The sequence below is a fragment of the Monodelphis domestica genome, chromosome 3, assembly GCF_027887165.1.
Source record: "Monodelphis domestica isolate mMonDom1 chromosome 3, mMonDom1.pri, whole genome shotgun sequence".
In the NCBI taxonomy this organism is placed as follows: Eukaryota; Metazoa; Chordata; class Mammalia; order Didelphimorphia; family Didelphidae; genus Monodelphis; species Monodelphis domestica.
Genome location: NC_077229.1, coordinates 331,976,417 through 332,003,858, shown reverse-complemented (window position 1 = coordinate 332,003,858; position 27,442 = coordinate 331,976,417). Strand labels below are relative to the sequence as shown.

General features: G+C 37.6%; 1 protein-coding gene across 4 annotated transcripts in view; it reads right to left on the bottom strand.

Moving 5' to 3' along the window:
* Positions 1 to 427: 427 nt before the first annotated feature.
* Positions 428 to 27,442, bottom strand: part of PKIA (cAMP-dependent protein kinase inhibitor alpha) — an 84,262-nt gene continuing 57,247 nt past the window's right edge. For 3 of the 4 annotated variants that reach the window (XM_007486928.3, XM_007486927.3, XM_007486929.3), the window contains exons 2-3: positions 6,956 to 7,133; positions 428 to 2,356 (exon numbers count right to left, since the gene is read on the bottom strand). In XM_007486928.3, coding sequence (XP_007486990.1) covers positions 2,277 to 2,356; positions 6,956 to 7,133 — 258 coding nt within the window. In that variant the 3' untranslated portion in view covers positions 428 to 2,276. Of the gene's footprint in view, positions 2,357 to 6,955; positions 7,134 to 11,854; positions 12,112 to 27,442 lie in introns of those variants that run through there. The other variant, XM_001367398.4, reaches the window with a different exon arrangement.

The following is a 27,442-nucleotide window of genomic DNA, read 5'->3' as shown; positions in this document are numbered from 1 at the left end:
TGATTTATATGGAAGCTTCGAGCTGCTTTTTCTAGTCTTGGTTAGTCTGCCTCACTCTAGGCAGGCTAGGCTGGTGTCCCCCTACTCCTAGGAGCTTACCACATTGGTGCTAGCTTTGTTATGAACATTGAGTTGGTTCAACTCTGCTACAGCTCAGAATTCCTGAGCTCAAGTGATCCATTGGCCTTATTCTCCCCAGTAGCAGGGTTTTTACTTTTTGTAAAATTGTATTGCTATATGTTTTCCCCAGTTATATGCGGGTTAAAGAAAAAGTGAAGATCCCTCCCTCCTCCTGGCTTCCATTTGGAAATTACCATGATGAAAAAAATGAATATACTTCTTGCCATTAAAACCTGACTTCTTTACCATGCCCGTGTTAACAGATTAATTATCCCTTAGGAAGAGAACTACCTACTATACTCAGTGGTGAAGTGAAGGTTAAATATTTTATTGATACAGTACTTCCAGCTGCCTGTCATTTTTTCCAGTCATTCATGAACCAGAGTCATACTGCTGGTTTCTTATTTATTACCACTAATAAATGATTGTATAATACTGACCAGAAGGGTTACACATCTCACAGAAAACTTTCATGTGACAAGCACCATGATATGTACTGTAGAAACACAGCAGGGGCCATAAACAGTATTAAAGAAGTTTTGTTAACCCAATAATGATGATTGTTACATACCAGAAAGCAATCACACTAGTTATTAGTAAAAGTTTACAAACATTAAAAAGTGCATAATAACATCTGGAGCCATTGAGGCCTGAAAAAAAGACACCACTTTATCTTAACAATTTAAAAATGAAAACAAAACCAAAAGAAAAAAACCCAAACAAACCCCAAACAGCAGGGCTTTACTTATGTGATTAGTGTCCACATGATTATGATGGGATCATTTCTCCACCTTTTTTCATCCTTACACGGGGAGGTGGGATTTCCCCCCAAACCAAAGCAGTAGCACAAATCTATACTTTAGCAACAGAGAATTAGGTCCTCCAGAAAGATACATTTCCAATTCTTGGAATGACTTTTCCCCCCTCTCTTTTTCCCTCTCAAATACTTAAAAGTGATCCAAAAAAGCTCAAGTTTTAAAAGCTCCCAAACTTGGGAGAAAAACATAAATTTACATATTGATTCCCAATTTTTGAACAAAAAAACTAGCAAAGGGCAGGCAAAGTGGTTATTTCAAACAGGACAAGGCGAATACGTACATTGCATTTTAAGGTAATCACATTAATGAATCACTTGGGAGGCCTGGGTAACAATGTAACAGTACAACAGTGACAATAAATTAGCATTAGGCCTAATAAATTTATAGCGGGTGACATTTTAATCCATCATGTGTACACAACCACATTATATTGGGGGACTAAAAGAGGAAGGATGTCCTGGGAAGTAAGGAGAGAGGGAAAAGGGAGAAGAGGAATAAAGATGGGGAGGGAGGGAGGGAAGGAGGGAGGGAGGGAGAGAGGGGAGGGAGGGAGACAGGGGGAGAGAGAGAGAGAGAGAGAGAGAGAGAGAGAGAGAGAGAGAGAGAGAGAGAGAGAGAGAGAGAGAGAGAGAGAGAGAGAGAGAGAGAGAGAGAGAGAGAGAGAGAGAGAGAGAGAGAGAGAGAGAGAGAGAGAAAGAGAGAGAGAGAGAGAGAGAGAGAAAGAGAGAGAGATTCCTTTCAAAAAATAAGTGGTAGAAAAATTCACAGTAACATAAATTGTTTTTTTTTCATAAGCAAAGGGGGGCAGTGTTGAGCATCTAAATCATATAATACAAAAACATTGTAAATAACAGCTGTAAACACAAATACATGGTTTTAAAAACAGTGCTTTCTTTATGATTCTTTTTACTGGGAAAATACTTTGGCCAGAATTTTTTTTTTAAGCTCTGGGGATCACTTTAACCCTTTGCAAATAAAACACAATTAAATCCTCTGACATTCTGAGGGGCCATTTTGCTACAGCAAGAATCATCTGTTCGTGCTACTCTCTACAAGCATTTCATCATGGGATCAGGTGAAAGGATCCATCCGATGGAGATGTCCCAAGCTTAGCCATGCCAATTCAACCACTGCTAATGACAGAGGTAGAGAAAAGTCTGTCTGCAGCTGCTTGAGCCTGTGTCCTCATTTTTTAATAGGACAATGAGCAGGTTTCAGCAATGCAGAACAGCCAAAAATTTTCTTTCCTCTCCTCTTACTTATGGAAATACATGCATTCCAGTCAGGCCTTGAAGGGTGAAAACGTCAGCAGCTGTGTCTGTAGGGTCGGGAGAGACATTAGCTATCTTGCTTGGGCGCTCCCCCCTGGTTGTCCCCACTTTGCTCCGGTGGGCTTTTCTGCCCATCTCCTTCTCCGTCTGTAAGAGACAAATAAATGATCAAGGGAAAAAGGGATGGTTAAAAAATGGCAGCAACATTTATTGGCTTTTAAGACAAGATCCTGGTATGACCTATCCCACCGAGATCTGAAAGAATATTTTGTATTCTTTTAAAGTTCTTCTATTCCATTTTGTTAAGGATGTTACTAGAAGGCAAGCTTCTGGAAGGCAGGGATTTATCTACTCTTGCCCCTAGATGTGTGCTCTGTACTTAGAAGCCTTTTAATTAATAGTTGCTGTACTGAAGTGAAAGCAGGCAGAAACCTGGGAAAAGAAAACACATTGTGCTTGGAGATAAAGGCAAAAATATAAAGATTAAAATTAATAATTTGATACTCCAAGTATTATTTTAATACTATTTATTAAAAATCAACTTAGGGCAAAAAGGGAAAATTAAATGCCAGATAAAGGCAAAATCCCGCTCCCTCCTCCACGCTGATACCAGTCAGAGAGACCAGACTTCTGGAAGAGAGCACCAGTATGGAGGAAATCCAAACTGAATACTAAATTAATCAATGACACAGGACAGGAAAAGGAAAAGGGGGTTGTGGGAAATGTAGTCTCTAGGGTTCAAGATTCTAAATCAATACAGAAGACTGCCATATCTTCAATTCTAGCCATGGTCCTTTAGCTTGGTAAAGAGCCAATCATGAAGACAATGGCTTAAATGTTTCAGGGACTGGATGATTCTAATGTTGTAAATTGTACTGTGAGCTCTGGATATTCCCATTCAAAAAACAAGGCTGTAATTGACTCCCATCTTAGAATTGTCTGTCTTTGGGTATATATATACATATATATAAATAAAACATATGGTCTGGGTAAATAAACAGAAACAAACACTTTATAAGACACCTAAATCAATAGCTTTGCTTTTCCCCAATTTATGGTCAGATGTTTTTGAACCAAATATCGGAAAGAAAGGAAAGTGATGATTACCTGTTTGACTTGATGTCTTATTTTTTGAAACATGGGGGAAAAATCCCAACCCATCATCTATCGAATAAGGTGCTAATTCATCAGTGGGATTTCTTAGTGGTGTGAAGGGCAAAGAGATCTCAGCACAACATTTAAGAATAGTAGGGAGATAATGGTAGGCAGGCATAGAATCAGAGCAGAGAGGTCATATTACTTCCGCTTTAAGGATAAACAGCAAAGCTAATAGGACATGATCACTTGACAGCTGGCCAGTGGCTTGATTAAGATGGGCTGTGATCTCAATTCAACTTCCAAAGACAAATGCACTACCACTGGAGTAGCCTCCATGGCAACTGGCACCCTCGATAGCAATTTTAGTCAATGACTTAAGAGCTTTAGAAGTAAAATAATTCTCTTTCCAATTTAATCTAGACAAAAGCCCATATAGGCTATATCTTTTTCAGACATTTTGCTGGTAAAGCAACTTTGGTCTGTGTCAGAAGTATTTTTCAGATGACTATATGTAATTTTATTTTTTATTTGATCCTTTTGGGGAAGGAGATGGTATCTACATGCAGACTGGGAGTGTAAAGTAAAATAGAAATGAAAAGCAAAGTCACACTGGGCAAGTCACAACTTTTGAGATACCCTGTTTCTTTATTTGTAAACATGGGATAACAGAAGTTCTATTACTTTTATCATAGTGTTGTGGATAGCTTAGAACAGTGATGTCAAAGGATGGAGAAGAGGATGCCTGTAGACACATAATACTTAGTTTAAAAATGTACTGTTATCTATTTTTTATTGCTTTTTTATTATATTAAGCATTTCCCAATTACATTCTAGTCTGGCTTGGGCCATACTCCAGAATGCTACTTGCTGAGTAATTACTCTCATTATTTGTCATTTCCCAGTTTACTAGAGTTGCTGTTTAAATTTCATTTCTAAATGAACTGTTTAGAAATCAGAATGCATTCCCCCCATGGAAACATAGCCTGGCAAGTTCCCAAACCAGCTCATATCTATGCTTGGAATGCTTTCCCTCAGCCTCTGCAGAATTCTTTCTTTCCTTCAAAGTTCAGCTCACAATGCCACCTGCTACATAAGGCTTTTTCTTACTGTTAAGGTTATATAATGTGCCTTCCAAATCACTTTGTATTTATATAGTGCACACTCACATGTACCTGCTTGTCTCCCCTGAAAAAAATACAAATTTCTTTAAAGCAAATACTGTTTTATTTTTATCTTTATATCTCTAATACTTTGCACAAAGAAGGGCACATAGTAGGTGCTTAAAATGCCTGTTAATTGATTAAACCTAAAGGCTCATATTTCATGAGGAAAGGATAGATGACCCTTATAAGTTAGAGTTAGTGGTTCTAAAGAATTGCATGAAATGTCTGAGGTATCACCTCATACCTAGCAGATTGGCCAACATGGCAGCAAAGGAAAGTAATGAATGCTGGAGGGGATGTGGCAAAGTGGGGACATTAATGCATTGCTGGTGGAGTTGTGAATTGATCCAACTGTTTTCCAGGGCAATTTGGAACTATGCCCAAAGGGCGATAAAAGACTGCCTGCCCTTTGACCCAGCCATAGCACTGCTGGGTTTGTACCCCAAAGAGGTAATAAGGAAAAAGACACATATAAAAATATTCATAGCTGCGCTCTTTGTGGTGGCAAAAATTGGAAAATGAGGGGATGACCTTCAATTGGGGAATATATTATGGTATATGTTGGTGATGGAATACTATTGTGCTCAAAGGAATAATAAAATGGAGGAATTCCATGTGAACTGGAAGGACCTCCAGGAAGTGATGCAGAGTGAGAGGAGCAGAACCAGCAGAACATTATACACAGAGACTGATGCACTGTGATAAATTCAAATATAATGGACTTCTACATTAGTGGCAATGCAGTGATCCAGAACTAATTGGAGGGACATATGAGAAAGAACACTATCCACATTCAGAGGAAAAATTGTGGGAAAAGAAACACAGAAGAAAAACAACCACTTGATCACTTGGGTTGGTGGGGCTATGACTGGGAAAGTGGATTCTAAAAGATCACCCTAGTGCAAATACTAATAATAAGGAAATGGGTCTTACATGTTAAACTCAGTGGAGTTGTGTGTCATATATGGGAGGGGGTGTGGGTGAAGGGGAGGGAAGGAACATGAGTCTTATAACCATGGAAAATTATTCTAAATCATCTAATTAAATAAAATTAAAAAAAATAATTGCATGAAATGTCAAATGACCATAATTACCCCTAAAGCACAGTGTTTTTTTTTTAATTCTTCATTTTTGCCCTTGAGATATAGAGTTCTCTTTCACTATAAGGAAGTACAATGATTGCACAAGGAAGTAGCTCTTGACCAGTAATTAACAATCAGCCAAGGTGTTCTTGGAAAGGCTGCTGGTTCCTATAGAATTAGGTGACCAGTTACTGTAATAGATCACTTATAACCCCTTCATTATAGAGTGAACCTTTCTGGTTAAGGTTAGGGTGACACATCACTTCTGTGCTTATATACCATGAGGAAAAGAGAGGACTCCCTCACATAATGACACTAGAGAGAATGAACTTTCTCTCTAATAGACTTTTTTTTTGGCTTTATTTTCTCTACTAAGTATGGGATGGTGGTGGGGAATCACGATTAGGTAGTATTAATTAGGTAGTCTTAACGTCAGGCATGAAGTCAAATTTTTTATGTAAATGACTTAAAGGACCATTAGTAACCATGAAATGTCCAAAAAAATACCACGCAAGATTCTTGTATACAGCTCGGAAATCAGCACAACCTTGGGAAAATGCTTCTGTAGGTCACTAGAGTAAATCAAATAAATGAGAATAAAAAAAGACCCATCTGACCCCAAGTAGTTATAGCACAAAGAACTGGGGGGGTAGCAATGTAGATGCCTCTCAAATTGGGCTTGGCTAAAACAATCTGTAACTTTTGTGTAATAGATACAGGAATGTACTAAATTGAAGAAATGATGAATACAATGAGTACATAGAAGCAAAATAAAACTTAATGTGAACTATTGCAAAATGATTTAAGTAGAATTAAGGAAAGAAAATTCTGAATGACATGACTATAATTACTAAAGTAAAAAAAAACAGAAAAAAAGGAAACCAAAGGCTATTAAAGAATGATCAACAAATTTTACTCCAAAACAGATATACAAGAAGATACCTTTCCACTACTTGCTTGCATAGACTGAAGACTATGGATGTGGAATACTGCACATAAAATAAAAATTGGGAATGGGGGAACTGAATTGTTATTTTTTTTCTTTCCTTTTATAGTCAATGACTCTCTGGGAGAGTAAGGGGAAAAGAAAATATCAGTAAATATAAGTGATATAAGAAAAATATCAATAAAATCTCCCTTAAAAAGAAGAGAAACAAAAATGATTAAGAATTCAAAATTAGATACTTACCTTTGCCCAGAATGCTAAATAACAATATAAAGTTACTTTCAAATGTGGCTTTTCTTATTCAACAAAGTTCCGTGAAGTGTGTTTAAGTTAACCAAAGAACATTCATGAGTGTCTGAGCTGGCCTAATAGAATACCGTATTTACCAAATTCCCCGACTCCCTCACTTCCAGTAAAGAATTCCTTCTCCCCCAACATACACACACACCCTACTGACCAGGCTTGTTGATATCAAGGTCCGATAGCTTCACAGAGACATCAGTGGTGTTGGTGGTCGAAGAAGTCACGATGATATCGTGGATGGCATTCCTTCTACCAGTTCTTCCCGAAGCAATAAAATCTGCATACGTTGTTTCCACATCCGTCATTGCTAACAAATATCCACATAGCAGTGCCTACAGGAGACAAGAGTGAAGATGAGGGGAGTATGTAAAAGGCAATCACTTGTTTGACTGGGGTCAATGACAGCATCATTAGCTAAATAAATCATTCCCATTTTAAGTCCATTGCCAGATTGAAGTGGCTGCTTGCAGGTTTGGTCTATTTACTAAGGGTTAAGTGATTAGATCATAACACTTGCTACTTCCTTTTCCTGACAACCTTGAACTCCAGAGCAGACCTTTTTAGTCATTTTTCTGTGTGTGATGGAACTCTTTGGCTATCTGATGAAGCTTATGGATCCGTTCTCATTATGTCTTTAGTGCAAAAAAATAAAATTCATGATCACAAAAGAAAACAATTATTCTAAAATACACTTATCATTTTTTTTTAATTTCCTGAACCTTAAAGTAAGAAAAATTCTGTTCTAGAGAAGATAACCATCTGACTGGAAAGGAAGGCAATCTTCCTGGCTTGAAAGTATCCACATATTTTGTTCTAATTTGACATATAAAGATATGGTTAAAACATCCTTTTGTTCCATTATGCCATGCACTCTATGGGCCAAAGGGCTATCTTAAGGTTGCCAAATGAAGACCTTCAAATAAATATTAATTTCAAGAGAAACAATTATTTTGCAGAATTATTATAAGGAAGCTGTGGTACAATGAACAATACTAGATCTCATATCAAATCAAGATGCATTTATTATGTACTTATCTCTGCGTGTTAAGCACTATGTTACATGCTGGGAATAAAAACACAAGCAAAAATAAAGACAGTTCCTACCCTCGAGGAGCTTACAGTCTAATGGGAAAGACAATATATATAAAGGAAAGTGTAGTAATGAGACAATTCCCATGAATGAAATGTGAATGTGATTGGCCTAGGCAGCTTCCATAAAATGGAACTTCCGGGAAGAACTAAAACCAATCCAAGGAAAGGGTTGGACAGTGGAGTGAATTTTTCAGGTGAGAAGACCATGGTGGATGGGGAGTTTGGAATGATGACAGAGGGCTGCCAATGGGTTATAGTTTGCTGATCCATGCATTAAACCCAATATATTTTTTATCTTAGGGTTTGGGTTCTTATGTTCACTCTTCAATGAATGAATTTTTAAAATGTTTTATTACTAATTTACAATGTATAATATATTTTATTTTATCACTGTATTCCCAGCCATAATACAATGACTTGCCTACAGTAAGGATTAAATGAATATGCATTGGATTTGAGTTTAAGAGATTCCAAATGTATAGCTGGAGCAAATGTAGTAGATTTCTCATACTAATACCCTCAGGAACTCTATGAAGACAAAAACACTTTAAAAATTAAAGGATCATAGCAGAGACCTTTGAAGGCATCGAGTCCAATTTCCTCAGTTTATCAATGAAGAAACTGAGACCGAGGGAGAGAAAGTGATTTGCTCAAAGTTGCTAAGGTAGTATCACAGGTGAGATTTAATCCTTGTTCTTTAAATTACCCACTCCACCCCCTCCATTAGTTCTGCTATTGCCTACTGTCCAGTAGGCCAAGTCTACTGAGTAAGGTCCTGAGCTCCTAGACCAGTGTTAATTCTGTGGTTGCTTCACTTCTTTGCATGGTAACAGTAAGATTTCTTTGTATTTTTCAATATCCCAATATATGGCAGAGAAAAGAGAAGGAAAACACATGTTTATGGATAAATGGATTAAACTGCAAGAGAGGGGATAGAAATAAGAGACAGTTATCTTGGTGTGTATTCATGAGGTAGAACTGAAGGACATTTTAAAAAGAGATCACATATCTAGTAGAGGTCATTTAAATCTAGGCCTTTGATTTTAGAGAGGAGAAACTTTTAAGATCATCTCATTCAATTTTCCCAATTTCCTGGTGAGTAAAACTGAGGTTCAAAGAGGTAAGTTGACTTGACCAAGGCCACAAATCAAGAGATACAGGCAGAGCTCAGTTTAGAACCCAGGTCAGGTTCACATTCAGTGTTTTCCATTCATTATCCTTTAAAGTAACATATCAAGCTTCAGAGAAACATCAGAAATATCATTTAGGAAATATCATACTCCAGTAAGAGACACTCAGAAGTATGAGGAAAAGTCATACTAAAATGCTCAATCCTTTCTCTTCTAGTGAACGCTGAGTGCAAAGCCTGGTGCTAAGCACTGGGGTTTCTGGAGCTCACATTCTCCTGAAGGGGATAACACACCCAGAAGGTTTCAGTCACAGGGAAAGGTCCCCTGGTGCTTAGATCTAGCTAACAAGGCAGATGCTAGCGAAGGTCTCTTCCTTAATGTCATTTCCACTGAAAAACGCAGGTCAGAGTCTGATGGAGCCACTTAACAGGACCAAAGACTTTGGCAGCAAGAATTTTCTCTTCTTGGGTCTTTGGTAGCTGTGGCTGCACAGGGGTTGCTTCTCTGCATCCCTGGTCTAGAAGCATCCATATTCCCAAGGCCCCTGGCCTCAGGCTGATGCTCAGTTCCCATTAAGATCTGCAGGAAGAGGGTGACCACGATGGTGGTTGCTCATGGTTTGTCTCCTCTGACAGATGCTGCCTTCCATCCCTCTAAGAGGATGCCTTCTTGATTCAGCGAGGCTGGCTACCCTGCTCTGTCTTACAGTTGGTCGGAAGTTGGTGGGCATGGCTGGTCTCTTCTCTACATCCCTGGATGATGGCTGGGTTAGAAGCAGCGTGGCAGAGTGGAGAGGCTTATATCAGTCAGGAAGACCTAGATTCGAGTCCTGATTCATTGGGAGAAAAAGTCCCCTGCCAGGACCCCCTTATATTGGTGAACTTACAAGTTTGATTGAATATGTGTTACCTGAATGTGTGTGCACAAACATTCCCAATTCAACTCGAAATGAATTCTCTAAGCGTAATGGGGTGAACGACTCCACTAGGTCCCATTAGCACTCATCATAACCTTTCCTCATTTCTCTATCTTTGTGCCCTAACCAAAGCAAAAATGCAAATCACTCTTTTATCACTGACTTACATAATTTTTAGCCCCCAAATACCCAAGTCATAATATCTAGAACATCGGCTTCTAATTCAACCTCCTTAATGTAAAATGTCACCATTTTTTTCTGATTGAACTTGGCACTCCATATCACTCCCAAATCAAGTGAACACCCACTTTATCTAAATTAAAGGATGATTATGAAACAAATCAAGGAACTTAGGATCACAGACTGAGATAAAAATAAAAGAAATATATGAGAGAAAGCTTGGGATGATGAAAAGTCTCAAAATTTCCTAAAATCTCATACTTTGGCCCATAATCAGAGATCTAACTAGCTACAACTGGTTCTGAAACAAAAGTTGTTGGGTGCAGAACGTGGTAGCTGTGGGGCCAAGGCCAGTTCAACCCCAAATTCGATGGAACTTGGTAAGATTGGTAGGGGTAGCCTGATAAACTGGTCCCTCACCCCTGCTTTTATCTTACTTTCCTAGATTTGTTCTATAAGCTTTAAGACCCTCATACCATTAAAAAAAATTAAAAACAAAACAAAAAACCCTACCCTCCTCAGGCTTTTTCTTTGAGCATTCCTCCCACATCTTCATATTCACTGAAACTGGGATTAAATTCTAAACATAACTTTCATGTGCCTTGCCTTTATCAGCAAGGAGCTAGCTGGTGACACAGAATGGTTGATACCACATAAATTAGCATTATCCATATGAATGGGGGAAGAAGTGAATCAGAATGGATAAGCCAAACATTTATATTTGGTTTCAGAACACAGACCACCCCCAACACACGCCTTTTATGCAATGTAGTGATGAATCTCTCCCAATAGTTACACTGTGAATGAGCCAGAGGGATGGACAGAGCTAAATTTGTATTGCTACAAACAGCAGTTAACTTTTCTTCTCATCTCCTCTCACAAGAGAAACCTGCCAGCTATTAGACCAATATTTATCTTACTGATGGTTTCTTGGGTGGTCATTTCTTCCCATTTCCCTTAGTGAAATAGCCTAATGTCATTTCATTACTGGTTGGTCTTTTATGAACATTTATCTTCTTGTGGTGGGTTTGTCATGCATGGATGGTAATGGTACTTTCCCAATTATTTCATTTGACTTTTCATCAATGACATGAGCCCCAGTCCTTCTAGTCAACTATATGACCACTCGAGATCCTGGAATAGGAGTGGCTCCAACTGTGTATTTGGAAGGCAGTCTACCACTTGGTAGGTATAAAAATAACCTTAAGAGATTTATTTTTATTGGATTCACAAAATAATAAATGACTATATACAATGAAACCAAAAGAATGAAATAGAGTAAAACTGAAGGAAAACTTAGAAATTTCTTTTTAATCATAGCAATGGAAAAATTTCAGAATCTCATATAAAAAAACCTAATAATAAACATTTAGGCAAATGAAATGAAATCTATATGTTAAATCTCTATTAAATCTACTCATTTGATTTGTAACAGAAAAATGAATCTCAAACATACTTCAAAATAGAAATAGGATTCAAATGTATTCAAGAACACTACAGATTTCTTTTGTATGTGAAACAGAAAAGATTACATAAGTATTTACAATCTGATAAGAAACAAGACAAAATTGCTACTTAAAAATCAAATTGTCTGGGATGTAACCATAGTTCCTCCTAAATGATAAGTAGAAATTCTGATTAAAATTTCCAGACTTAAAAAAAACAAAACAAAACACTTCACTTATGCTTTCATGTTATTACGTTGTTTTGCTTGCCCCAAGCCCCAAGAACCAACCTGAGAAGCTGTATTGTTCACGAGTCCCCTTCTGTTTTATGAGGAATTTTTTGTCTCATCTTCATATTCCTTATCCAGTTTATCCCTTCCTCGGGTCCTTACTTCAATTGACTAAAAGAATAGCTTACGTTTGAATTCGTAGTATCTATAGATTGGTATTGTCCAAAAGAGCTAGGGAAAGGAAGCCTGAACTTGTCTCCTAAATATAGCACCCTGAATATTTTGGCAGAGACCTCTCCAAGACCTTCAGGCCTATGAACATTCTAAACTGAGTTTCTGTAGTGACAACTGGTCATATGCTAAATGTTGACTGGATGACAGGCTAATTTTGCTTCGGAAATGGAAACAAATGAAATGAGACACACACTTGGAAGGAATGGATAGAATGCAACCAGCCTGCATTAAAAGTGTCTTCTGCTCCATTACTATATTTACCAATCTGTTACTCCTCAGTTTTTACTTAATGAAGACATATAAAGTATTTTCCTTAAATAATTTACCATTTGCTGTTCAATCTTAATTGACCTATGATTTAAAATAACCTTTATAAAGATGCCAAATATGCATTATATTTTATAGACAATAAATGAAAATGGTGGGAAATAAAAGAAATAAATAAAAGAATATTAAAGTATTTATTGGATATGTCTTACAGAATCAGAAACCAGAATGGAATTATAGAATCTAAGAGCTGAGAGGGCCCAATCCTTAACAAATGCAGGGATTCATTTTTTAACAACCCTGCTGTTAACTCACCCTATACCTGGGTGTCTCTCCCTCCTAAGAGGATGTGTCATAACAAGGCTCCAATAAATATGAATACAGGGTAGATAAATTCTTTTAGGAAACTTTTTCTTAGCAAAAAGATGATGCTATCCCAGCTAGTAAGTCTCTTCAAGTAGAATATGCTTCCATAAAATTCTAAAGATGGCAATTTGACTTCCCTTGAGAGTTCTTTGTAGCAAGATTTTCTGTAGATACTAAGATAACTATTAATGATGCTTCCTCACTCCCAACAAAATAAAAAAAAAAATTAAAAAACCCACTACTTCCTTTTCAATCTTGCCTCTGCCTAGACTTTAAAAAATATTTACTCTTTAAAAAAAAGGTACCAGTTGTTAGCCAGGGGCATAGCTTTCCATCTTCTCTGGCTACTCACTAACAGGCACCCCCATCCACAACTTGGCTCATACTGTCTCCTCCATGCATTATGCTCTCTCCTGTGTTTCCAAACAATTAATAAATGATCATTACCTCTTTAATGAGCTGGCTCAAGGAGGCTCAAATGGGAGTTCATTTATTGTTAGTAGCTTTAATCTCTATGTGAACTGAAGATAAGTTTATTCTTCCTTCCTTCCTTTCTTTTTTTTAATTAAAAACCCCTACCTTCCATCTTGGAATCAATACTGTGTATCAGTTCCAAGACAGAAGAGTGGTAAGGGTTAAGCAATGGGGGTTAAGTGACTTGTCCAGGGTCACACAGCTGGGAAGTGTCTGAGGTCAGATTTGAACCTAGGACCCCCCATCTCTAGGCCTGGCTCTCAATCCACTGTGCCACCCAGCTTACCCCTTTATTCCTCCCTTCTAAAGGGACTTTAAAACCTTACCACTGTAAACCCAGGCCCATGAAACAACAGTAACTCCAAATACCTGCCATTTGTACAGTAGTTTATGGTTAAAGGGTTTAATATTAATAATTATTTTCTTATTACAGCAACTCTGTTAGGATGGAGCAGCTATTGTCATTTCTATTTTACAGTTATGGAAATGATTTTGAAGAGATGAAGTGATTTATTCAAGTTCAGTAGGTAAGTAGAGCTGGAACTTAAAATTCCATTTGATACTTCTAGGTCTTGTTATCTTTTTACCACAGCATTTTATTTCAAGAGCCAACATATCCAAGAGAACTCCAAATCTCATTTCAGCAAAGAATTGCCCAGTCATAAGAGACACATTTTTCTTACTACGCCCACATCAACATTCTTTGTTCGAGTACCCCTGAACTAATATAGAGGTTTTCAAACATCTGTGGAGCACAAAATATTTCAATTAGAGCTTTAGAGATAAACTACTCTCATTCTCTTATTTTACAAATAAGGAAATTAAGGAACAAGAAATGATTTAACTACTAGCCCTGTTGAGGTAACATAGCTGGCAGTTATCTGCAGAGCCAGGACCACAATTCAAATCTCTTAAATCAGTCTAATAATATACTTCTACTTAAAGAATCTTTATCTATAAGAGGATGATGGCCATTAAAAGAAAGATACTCTATTTTCTCCTTTTTTTGTGAGAAGAGCAAAGAATCTAAGAGTTGGACATTAACTTAGATCTAATCTTATCTCACATAATCAAAGCATTTATTAAGTACCTATTAGATATCCTTAGCATCTAACACTGACTTACCCAAAGACAAAAGGAAATCTGGACCCTGCACTTGTTTATACTAGAAAAGGTAGATCTAACAATAACACAAATATGTATACCTATAATAATTTGGGAAGGAAAGAGAGTACTAATAACCAAGGAGCGAATAGTTAAGGATAAGTCTTTCCTCTCCAAAGAAGAGGATATGAGTTGAGTTTTGAAGGAAGCTAAGAATCCCAAGAGTGCATTTTAGGCATGTGGACAGCCTGTGCAGTAACAGAAATGGGAGACTGACTACGTCTATTAACGTAAAAGGAAAACTGCTAATTCCATTAGTGGCCACAATTCTCATGCCTCCGTTAATGAAATCATAGTCTGGACCAAAAAAATCATAGCTAAGACAGCAATAACTTTTTGGGAAGCTGCATCAAAATGTTTTATATCAACCTCAGATAAATGACAATCAATTATAATTGTTACTACATGACCCAGGGCTCAATAACTAGATTTAATTCACACAATTGTGCTTTTCTCTGAAAATGATACTTATTAAATGCATTAACAACATCAAAACAATATCATGCAATATTCCCAGTTCTGCCACTAATTTGCTGCCATGACCATGAGTATTAATTTCTTAATCTGCAAAATTAAAAGGTTAAACTAGATAATCTTCAAGGTTCTGAATAGCAGTGACATTCTATTATTCTAAATGTTTAATGTAATTATTGCCTTGAAATGATTTTTTCAAATTTCAAAATTCTCACATTCATCTTAGTGAGGATTATTTCTTCCCTCTCTTTTAAATTTTCCATCATCTATTTAAATCCTATTTAGTAGATAAATGCATGGAGCTCTCTAATGTCTCACTCTTTTAAAGATTTTTTTTACATCATCTATTTAATATTTCAAAAGGTTCTTAAATAATTGATCAGCTAATCCTTGCAACACCCCTGCCAAGTCAGTCAATTAGCAGAAGGAATACTGCTGGTTAGCAAGTGAAAAGCAATATTACTTGAACATTACAAATGAAGAAACTAAAGCAGAGAAGGTTAATCGACTTGACCAATGTCTCACACAGTCAGTGGCAAGTCTGATGTCAGAACTAAGTCTGGTTTTATCACCAGTATCATTAAAAGAACATTAAGTACTATAGTCACTCACAACTTTAGGACTACAAGGGAATGGAGAGATCAAACAGTCCAGGCTCCTCACTTTACAGATGGCTAGAACAGTGATCTCAAGTAACAGATTTGTTTTACATTCATATTTCTACTCCAGTACACTACCAACGAGGTTTTTATTTTGCTGTACAAACTCATTAATTTGGCTAATATCATCTGAACAAAGAGACATAGGTCTGCGTAATGACTTGGTATTTCTGAGGGACCAATGCTGGGGAGGTTTGAGATCCTAGGACTAAATGATGGTTAATCTTCCTCCAAGAGTCCTGATATCCTAGAGTTTTTATGAGAAGAATTCTCCCAGAAATAAATGCTTCTTTTTCTTCTTTGCATTAAATGCAGTATCTAAAAAGGTTATAATTCCTTGGAAATTAGTTTGAATTAAACTTCTACCATGTGGCAAGGTGCATGCCAAGAGAAAGGATTATAGCAACCTAGTTGAGTCTCTGCCCACAAGCAGTTTGTAATCTAACAAAGGAGGGTGAAGAAGACACAATGAATGCACAAAAGTAAGTATGATACAAGGTAGCCTGCGATAAGAGGGAAAGAAGTTATACAAAGTGTTATGAGGAAATTTGAAAGGAGAGAGATTATTTTCAGGTAGGGTGATTAAGAAAGGATGAATGGAGGAAACAGAACCTGAGTATAGGCTTGAGGGAAGAGAATGCAATTCAACAGCCAAGATGAGGAGAGGAAACGTTTCAGGCAAGGGGAAGTCTCTGAAGGCCAAGTAGTTCAGGATGAGACTGGCTAATAGTTCATTTTGATGAGAATATAATAAGCATGAAGGAGAATGATAGGGGGAAAAAGTTGGGATAATGGAGGATCATAGGCTCCCCGAGATTTTTGTGCTGAAAGGAACCTTAGAGACAATCTAGTCCAATGTCTTCATTCTACAGATGATGAACTGAAGCCTCAGATGGAGAAGCAACTTGCCTAGTTTCATACAGCTAGTAAGTGTCTAAGGTGGGGCCTGAACCTGGTTACTCTAGATTCCACGTCATTCAAAGCCTCTCTTCACTATACCATGTTACCTCTAGAGTTGGAAGAGCCCCAAGGGGTTCATCTCCTTCCAGCCAGTTTTTCAGATGAAGAAACTAAAACCTTGAAGGATAAATGACGTGCTGGAACCTGGGTCCTCTGACTTCCATTCAGTGTTCATTCGACTGTTTCCCACAGCCATTCCAGATGATCAGGCTGCACCGTGCCTTAACTATTAGGTGGTGGTGTTTGTATTTGATCCTCCAGGCTACAGGGTGCTGGGGAGTGATATAGTCAGATCTTTAAAGGAGCTTAAAGCAAGGTCTGTGGTTTTAAAACAAACAAAAAGGCATGAAATGCTAACAGTAATACTTGTGTGACTTACTCACTGAGTTGTGGGGAGGAAAGTGTAAGCTTTTAAGTGCTATGAAAGAATTAACCATTAATAATATTACCAATAGGATGGCAAGCAGCTTCTAAACAGACAGGAAGAAGAAAATTGGTGGATGTGTTGGCCATGTACTGAGAAGCATCTCCAGGGATGGCATGTAGGTTGTCATTAGGGCAAAGTAATGATCCCTTAGATCCCTTAGAAGAGGCAAATTTATAGAGTGCTTAAAACATTTGTAGTCCTTTAGCAGCAAAGAAACAAAGTGTAGCATATTTCTTCCCCCAGAATCTCCACTGGGAACAAGGAACAGCTAAATGCCTTTTCAGTCCCTAGGGTGCAAGGTAGTTACTAGGGTGGTTATGGGGTTGCAGGATGTGATGGCATCAAAAGCGTAATTATTGTCATTCCTCAAAGCCTGGGATATAGGTAATTGGAGGTACAGGGATGCAAATAACTTTCCTTACTCACTTACCTGCCTCTAGCCTTCATGTAATACAGGTGAATTTGTATATCTACTTCCACCACTGTGCCAATGGTGAGTGAGGCTTGCTTCCACCCAGGCAGAGGATATTAAAGTCCAAGGACCCTGTGCCAGAGTATGGGGATATTAGATGCTTATGGTAATATCATTAATCCCAGCTGAGGATATCCTGTCCTGGGGATGCTAATGATGCATATTGATCCTTCTAATGAAAAGGAGCCAGCATGCCCTTTGTGTAAATGGAGATTTTGAGCCTTTGGACTTCACCCCCCAGAAGTCCCTTAGTATTTCCCAAAATTCCCTTTTCCTGAGTCCCTGCATTTTGCATGGTAGTATTTAAGTGGCTATAACTCCTCCCTCTTCCTCTCTTGGACCTGCAACCAGGCTTAAGTCAGGCAGTTCTTTTGTTTTAGTTATTATTAATAAAGATTTATAAAATATAATATTTAATTATTGATTATTAATTTTAAAACCCACACCTTGTATTCTCAACCCATCCTATGTGTGGGAAGAGGAAGGCATCTGCTCATTTGGCTGCTGGAGCAGCTACCCTAAGCCCTGCTGCTTTTCTGTATTAAAAAGTTGACTTGGGGCTCATTTGCTAAAGATGGTTACCATAAGTCTTCTCAGAATTCTGCTGGATACTGATATACAGTGTATTATTATTCATTTTTAATACTTTACTATTTACTTATAACTCTTACTTGAAAGCCCATATTTGGTGGCTGTCTCTCTTCTGACTTTCCTCCACCAAAGTGGTCAGTCACAAAATGAGTATGTTATGAGGAGATAAGGCTAAAATCTGATTAGAATGGGTCCAGGGTAGGAAATTATCCATGGTGTTAGTTTCGTCATGAAGTTAATTGTTATCCAATCTTTCCCCTACAAAAGATAAGCTATTGTTTTTGGAGATCATTTAATCTGATGGTCTAGGAAATTCTATATCATAGTGGAGATGTTCTATATTTAGGTTGGTGGCTGGAATATAGGTGAAAAGTTAGAACTGATACTGTCAAAGAGGTAGTTAAAGCTGGGTGAGTGTACAAGTTCTCCAATGAAGAAAATGCAGAGAAACAGGTAAGAGTCAAGAGTAGTATAAGATACAGGAAAAAAGAAGAGAAATTAATAAACAAGATATGAGTACATCAATGGGCTTGCTGAGTGCAAGGGGTAAGGATGATTCATAGGACCAAGAAATTAAACCACTACAGGTAGAAAAGTTCAAGAAAACAGAACAAGATAAGTGCTATGGTAGTTCAGAGAAGCACAGGGATTTTATTTTAAACTAAGCTCAGGAAGAAGTACCAATTACTGGGTCTGTAGTGGCTGTAACTGGACTAGATTCCTATCAATATGCTAACCTGGCTCATTCCCTGATCACCTCAGTGGCATATAATGTTGTAGTCTGATGGTCACCTGTGCATTTAAAGAGAAGAAAATCAGGAAAATACTTTGCTCTGAGAAAAAAAGATTTTTCCAAGAAATGACTGGCCAATAGTATTATATGCTACAAAAGATTGGGCAGCCCCAACACTAACAAAAGGTCCGTGCCGAACTCTGAGAGAGCAGTTTAATTGTGTCATAGGGCCAGAAGCCATAATTCAAGAGTTGATAGAGGAATGGATAGACTGAAATAGAAGTTGTAGGTGCAGATGAACTATTTTAAGAGTTTGGCAATAAAAGGAAGATGAGAATAACCACTGGGAGTAGCAGTATTCCTAGAGAAGACTTGAGCATATCAGAAAATGAAAGGGAAAGATTCCATGGAAAGATATTAAAAGGGAGAGGAGGGGGGAAGGCAGAGGGAAAGACATAGAGGGAGGTAGAGAGGGAAGAGAGTAAGTAGGAAGCAATAGGATGTGGAGTATAAGTGAGAGGTTTAACTTTGCAGAGTGAGAATGAATCCTCTGTCTGAGACCAAAGGAAGGGACATAAAGATAGATATAAAGACAATAAATTATCAAAGTGAAAGAAGTCCAAAAGCAACAGTGGACAGTTTTAGCCTTTTCTGCAAAGTACAAAACAATGTCATGTGCTGCTGAGAAAGAGACAGAGAGACAGACAGAGACAAGAGAGAGAGGGAGGGAGAGAAGAGGGAAGGAAGGAGGGGGGAAGAGAGAGAGAGAGAAGAAGAAAGGAGAGGGGTGGAGGAGGGAAGGGAAAAGAGACAGAGAGAGACTGAGTTTGATAGGGGTAAGGATTTGGGAATCTAAAGAAAAAAAGTCTAAGGAAGGTTTTGGGCACTCTAGCAAAAACTTATTGAGAAGAAAATAAAATAATCATCAAATATCACTGAAAGGCAAGTTCAAGTCTGATTCCATAAAGGACCCTTTCTTTGCTGTACACTATCTTCCCTTGGCAGTGTTTTGTATCCCAGGAGTGAAGAAGATGATACAGGTGACCACAGTCTGGGGACTAGCTGAACAGGCCAAGTCAAAGTTCAAAGGGAATATAAGAATTTTGGAGGCTGGAAAGAGAACGCTAAAACACAATCCTTCATGTAGTCTAGGGAAGGGAAAGAGCAGGGTAGCCAAGGTGTGGTAAAAGGAATGGGCAAGTGGGAAGAGAATTACCTAGGGAGAACTGATCTCCAAAAGCATGACATTCATGTTCTCTTGGTGTGATAAGGGGAAACTAAAGAAATAAGGAAGTTGTGTTAGAAGGTGTGTCTGACATATCAAATTCAGCTGTGCCTTATAAGAACATGAAAGGTGAGGACAGGTTGGTATGAAGCAAAAAGAGCATCCATTCAAGGTATACAAGGTTAAGAAATCTTAATAAGGATGCTGATGTGATCATGGATAATGCTATGAATCCCTGAGATCTTACCAGAAGGTAAAATAATGACCTTCTGGTTTGCTTAGGTGGATAGCCAGGACTTCAAAGCACATACAAATGGTTTCTGTAGTTTCAAATGTCTAGAATCTGGACTATATCATAAAGTAAAAAGACTATTGTTCATTCTGTAGAACCTGAAGCCTTGGACTTGGAGAATTTTCCAATGAAGGAATTTAATTCTATTAAGTATTGTAAATTGTACCAGGAAAAGTGGTGAGTTAAGTTAGGAGAACTGTAAGCCTAGTCAGGAAATTCCCCACCCTTTGAGAACTTCCTATCCTCTAGAAAAGAGATGAAGAATGAAGTATATTAAGTTCCTTGAGGGAAATGTCTCTTATTTTTAATTTTTATATTCTCAATTCCCAAGTCATTGCCTTGCACATTTTTGAGAGTCCCTGTCTATAATTTCACTGGTACACAGGGGGATGGGCTGAACTTCAAATCACTCCCAGTGAGGAAAATGCCTCTCACAATTCAGGCTAGTATCTATTCAGCCATTTATAGACTCTAAATATTGTCTGTGGGCCTGAGAGATTAAGTGATTTGGCCAAGGTGACCTAGCCAGTATGTGTAAGAGTTTTTATCTACTATCACGACTACCTCTATCAGTAAAAGCAGTATCAAATAACCCTCTATCAGAAAAAGTCTATGCAAAATAAATATAAAGCAAATTGTATTTAAACATAGCTTTGATGTAGTAATAATAGCACTTGGCATGAGGAGGCTGTGGTATTATTGTCCAGCACTCTTCCAATTCCAGGATCTTATGCAGTTCAATTCAATTCAAACACTTATTAAGGGCATATCTTTTTTTTTTTAATTAAATCTTCCTGACAATTACATATTGGGGAAAGGAAATCCCTACATTTGAAGAGTGAATTAGCCTCACTGTCCTGCAATCTAGGTAAGGAAAATGTATGTAATGCCAACTGTACTTTTTCCAAGATTTCCAATATAAGATGTTTCTACAGAACAATTGTAAAGAAAATGAGTCAGATTCTTTTGGTGGTAAATAAGAAGTATGATCAGGCCTGGGGTATATTTAGTATGATCAAACAAAACACTCTCCCACCAGGCATTTGTTAAGTGCCAAATACATTCCAGCACTATGTTAGGTTCTGGGGGATACAATGACAAAAAAGAAACAGTTCCTCTCTCCAGAGGTCTTACACTCTATCAGGGAAGATAACATGTCCCTAAGTAATAATGATAACATCTAGCTTTGTAAAGCACTATACCTATTATTTTAATCTGAACTCTTTTGAGGGAGATGCTATTATTATTCTCATTTTATAGATAAGAAAACAGAAGTTGACAGGGTTTAAGTAACTTGCTTCTCTAACTCTGCCAAGTTCAAATCTGGCCTCAGACACTTACTAGCTGTGTGGCTGACCTTGGGCAAGTCACTTAACCCTGTTTGCCTCGGTTTCCCATTTGAAAAATGAGCTGGAGAAGAAAATGACACACCATTCCAATATCTTTACCAAGAAAAGTCCAAATGGGTTCCTCAAGAGTTGGACATGACTGAACAATAATAAAGATACTCAAATCATTAGTTTTCATTGACTTGATAAATTTTCCCCTAATAATATTTTCTGTTGAGGAAAGCCTATCCTTGGAATATGATGGATAAGCATTATTTAGCTCTTCTCTGTAACTAAATACTGATCCTTCCTGTGAACATTTAGGAGCACATCTGTCCATTTAATGTTCTGGTGATTTCTGTTTGGCTGCATTCCAGAACCAAGCAACATCTCTTCGAAGGTTTTTGTTCTAGTAATTTCTGATTACTTATTTCAGCCACAGAAAGGTGTGGTACTGATACATTGAAAAATGAGTTTTAGACTGTACAGACTCATTATGACTTCTTTTAACACCCACAGTGCTTAGAAATGGTGACTCACATAAGAGAGTCATCAATTTCTTCCTCCCTTAAATGCTCTTCTCTCTTACCTCCCACCTTCAAAACAAAGCCAGAGGGATGGGGGGGGGGGGTAAAAGAAGTAGCATCCTGAAGAAGTCAATATACCATTCCACTTAGATTTTAATTATGTCCCGTTAATGTATAAATGCACAATATAGAATATTGTAACCAGGGCAGAGGGGAAGACAATATAACATTTTCAGAACTGTCCCCCTTTAACACACTGCCCCTGGTAGGAGCATTCATCAAATAGTCACTTTTCTGAGGCTGAAAACCCTCTTCTCCTAGAACTTGATGTTGACATGCACAAAAAATAAGCAACTAGCATAACCACCCTTTTAGATGGGGGTGCCTCTCCCTGAGTGCTACATTTTAGTTATAATAATTTTCCTCCCGCCCCCTGCCCTTTCTTCTGTTTTTCCATTTCTATGATAAAAGACAAGTATGTAGATGAAACATCAGAGGAAAATTTCAGTTGGGTCTAAATGGAAGTAGGTGGGATGGAGGCGGAACAGGTCTATTTGGAGTTGGCACTCTTATGAAGTAGCAATAAAGAACATTTCTCAATTGCACATCAAGATAATGCAATACTATATTTAATTGAAATTAGGCAATGCTTTTTTTCTCTTTTAGGAAAATAGGTCATCAGTTTTAAAACACGTACACACAACTGCAAACATCCATGAACTTTTTGTCTCCTTGTCCTCTGAAACAGCAAGCATTTCCAATTCTCCCGTGATGTGTGAATATTTCGCTCAGAATATGCTGGTTGAAAATTCTGTATTAAAACCTTCCAATTATGCCTCTTCTAAGCCAAAGGGAGGAACAGGTGCTATAACTGTGTTTTCCACATATTTCTACTATGTATTTCCCAACTGCCAATTTATTTTCTTTGCAGATGCCAATTCCCTACACTGTATTTAAGCAATTCCCTCTATTGTCAAAATGCCAGCGGTATGCCTTCTTTTTTCCTTCCCCTATCTACATGTATTGCTACAATTGTGGTTTTGTACACTGTTCTATACTAGACAATTATAAGATTCACTAGCTTTCTTTTAAGGAGCCAGCATGCACCTGAACTCATTTTCTGGGCTCACAAGAGCTCTTATAGACCAGTCAGCAAGCTTTGCTTAAGGGAAGAAATCATTTAACTATATAATGGAAGATGCCCTATTTTTAGCTGCTGTGGATTCTCCAAATGGGTATAACCATTTTGTTTACTTTATATTAAATCAATCAATAAATAGCTCTCAAAAGAAGCTCAAGAAATATATCCTAAAAGTAAAAATCCAAGGATGACTATTTTAAAATGATAGCTCTGGAACTAAAAAGAAATACACTGACAGACAAAATACTTCTGGCCTACAGACAAAAAGCTCAGTTGGCAAATGAATCTACAGTCATTTTTGGTACTGCCTTTACAACAAAGAAGATCAGTAATATGCTTCTGGGAGGGTTGTTCTAATAGAAACTCATATTTCTAGGATGTCAGACCCCTTCAGGGAGCTCTGAAATTAGACTCCAGGGAGCTTACACCCACTCAGTGTCAGCCACACAAGTCATATTACATACATATGCCTCTGTTTCTTTGTTCAGGTGATATACTCTTAAATTAAAAATGCTCCGAACAAAAGCAAAGATGTATATAGCGGTACAGATCCAGAAATGACACATATTTAAAATCAATGAATACCAACCTTTTTATCTGTGAAGATGAAGAAGCTGAGGTTCAAGAGAGGCCAAATTTATTTTGGTAATGATTTAATCAAGTAACTAGTATGGGCAAGGTACCAGGATGGATGACAGAGAGACAAAACAAAAAAAATGAAAAACTACTTGTCCTTTTGAGAAGTTTACCTCCTATGAGGATACGGTAAATAGTAAAGAAACAGAAGGTGATCTTAAGAGGGAGAGAGAACTAACTAGAAGGGTCAAGAAGGCTTTGCAGAGAGTTGAACACCAGAGTTGAACCTTCAGGAAAGCTAAGAATTCTAGGAGGTGGGAGTGAAGGGGGGAAGGAATGGAAGTGAGAGATTGAATGCCAAGCATGGAGAACTCAAAGGAAGACCCTTTAGCTGGGTGAATGAGTCAGTGAAGAATAAAAATATGAAGTAAGACTGGAAAAGTAGACTAGAGTCTGAGAATGGTTTTAAATGCAAATACAATGGATTTTTTGTTTTTCTTCAGGATAATAGGATGCCAATGAACATTCTTGGATTAGAATGGCTTGCTGAGACCTAAGTCACTCGAGCAGATGTGAAGTATTTATTGTTATAAATTCTGATGTTATAAATAGAGTGGCCTTGGTCAGTCAGTAACAAAGTAGGGACTAAAATTCAGCTCTCCTGCCTGGTCTGGCTCTTTTAAATGAACTCGAGGGACCTGAGATGAAAGAACTTCACTGACAAGTTTTTTCACATATGTTGCCATGTTAAAATCCCTGTAAGTAGATTTCATCTTCATCTGAACACAAAGCAATTACTCAATAAACATCTGAATGAGGAAATATCTTAAAGATCTAAAATTCATCATACAGTGACGTAAGTCAGTAGTACAGGAATTTAGGACACCTGTCATGTAACCAGGAGCTCTCTCTCACTTTCCTTTCAACATTATTATTATTATATAATGTCTTAAGCAAATCTTGGCCGGAACTGTACAGATGGAGGAAAATGCCCTTGGAAATGGGAGTTTTCACCCTCTGACAAAATGCTACTGCACAAATGATCGGTGAAAGAAAAGCTTAGTACTAATGAACAAGTTGTTTATACCATTGAAAAAATCACAGAATAGCGCTAGAAAACTCTCATTGGAATTAAAATGAAAATGATGCAAAATACTGTATTTTCTTAACCCTTCTCAGCTACAACTAAATGAATATATTATAGAAATAAAATCTTGAATTAAAACTATTAAGAAGCATTTCATTGATCTAGATGCAGGGAGATATCACAGTTTTATCTTTGCCCTCTTTGAATATGTTTATATTTCTTAACTTTATTCTTCTTCAGGGGGTCCCAGAGACTGGAAGGTTCTAGGTTCAAATCTGACCTCAAATACTTCCTAGCTGTGTGACCCAAGGCAAATCACTTGACCCCTATTGCCTAGACCTTACCACTCCTCTTCTATGACACCAACACACAGTATTGATTCTAACATGAACGGTAAGGTTTTTTTTTTTTTTCCAAAGAAAGAATATCCTCTACAGAAACAAAAGCTTCTTTACCTTGCTAATCCTCCATTCACTCAAGGCTGTCCTCCTCAGTCCTATTCCATTCAGATCCTATCTTCCACTCTCCTATCACAGTTTTATCATTAATCAATCTGCTTTCATCTTATTGGTTAATCAATCAAGAAGCATATAAGTCCTTACTCTCCCATTACTAACAGGCAAAAAGATAAAAGTGGGCAGACTGTCAGAGGCACAGGATAAAAAAGTGCTACTGTACAAATGTCTCTCTATAGCTTCATTAAAAAAAAAGTGCAGCCAACTGTCAGTGATAAAGGCTAGGTGCAATGGGTAGGAAAGGGGCAACAGACTGCACAGCTATGTTAACGTTACTGTACAGTACTGTGCATGCTTTATCATTAATTTCATCTTTCATTTCATAATTCTATTTGTTATTGTGGTACAGTATTTAATATGCCTGCATTTCAGAACATTTCACAACTTCTGTAAAAGTATTATTTTCTATCTGCCTGCGTTATGTAGGCTAAGTGAAGTGGGGGGTAGTAGGGCAAATTCCCTTATATAAAAATCACTTTACTTAGGTCTGTGAACAATCCACTAAACAGTTTGCATAAAGTGAGAACAGTCTTATACAGAATGAATACGTGGAAGTTTGGGGAGGGAAAGTGCCAGCTCTTGAGGTGGGCACATAGGAAAGGAGCTACATAGAAGGTTGTGCTACAGATTTAATGAGGTGCAGATGAGAAGAGAGAGCATTTCATTTCAGGACTGGGGGGACAGTGAGTGCAAAGGAAGCCAAGGAGGTGGGAAACACTGATGTGTGAGGAACAACAGATATGTCAGTATGGCTGAATTGTAGCAGGCATTTAAGAAAAGTGGAAAGTTCTTCACTAGTTGTGAAGATCTTTAAATGCCAGATGTGAGTAATCAAGTTAGCATTTATGTAGTATGTTAAGATTTCCTTAAAAATATCACCCCATTTGTTCTTTATAATTATCATGGAAGGTTGGTGACATTATTCCTGTTTTACGAATGAAGAAATTGAGGTAAGCAGCAGCCAAATCACTTGCCCAAGGATCACAGGGCTCTTCAGTATCTGAGTGTTTATCTGAATTCAGTTCTCCTTGATTACAGGTCCAGTGCCTTATCACAGCATCACCTAGCTGCCAAATTCAATAGAGAGGCCAGCTGTCCTCACCAAGTGTGGATCAAACATATGACTGAGAACCTTAGAAAGCTTGTCAAACCTGATGACTATTCTTGCTTTTTTGTGATTTGCAGTTACAAATGATACTGCCAGAAGGAATCAGAATGCACTGTAAAGGATTATCAAGATTTGTGCAAGAAAATGACAACCTTAGAGACCCAGGTGATGTTCTCAGCATCGCTTTAGATGAAATGCAAGAGCTTTAAAAGGGAAACACAATAAAATGGTATCTGAGAAAAGGATTAAGCTTTCTGGAACATTGCTTAAAATATAGGGAAGATAGGATCTTGTCCAGAGATGGTATGTACATAAAAAGATAACCAAAAAAAAAAAAAGAAAAGAAAAGAAAAACAGATGTGCCTGAATTCAGAAAGGTGAATCAAAATGTTGTTTAAAAAGAAAAGAAAGAAAAGAGAATTTCCCAATTATATTGTCAAAACTAGATATCATCGATCATAAAACTACAGGGGAAAAATATAAATGACAGGAAAAAAGTCCAGGAAATGACAACAATAAAAAATAAGGCTTCAAAGTCTTCAAAAGTCTACACCCAGATGCAGCAAATATGTACAAGCAACTACTAGAGATTCTACCTCCAGAAGACAGATCTGAACTCATAAGTATCACTAGGACTAAGAAGGAAAGTATCTGTGATTAGAATATGACTTTGGAAGGATATATTGTAGTCTCTGTATACAGATTCATTTACATAGTACCTGCTGGGTATATATCTGGCTTAATTCAGAAATAAGCTAATCTCACTTCTGGCTTCTATTACCTTTCTGTCTTGTGCTGTTGAGTTCAAGCTAGGATGCTGGCAAGCCTGGAAGAAATGTTGGTCCCCTTGGACTCTACTACCATACCAGTATATTAAATATAAAATTTCTGGCCTTTATGTACATGAGATAACAAGCTGGTTCTGGGTTAGTCTATCTTTGAGTGATATGGAAATGACCTTTAAAAACGATAAATGAGTGAAAACCAGGGCAGATTTAAAATGTACTTCTAAAGTGCCTCATTACTAG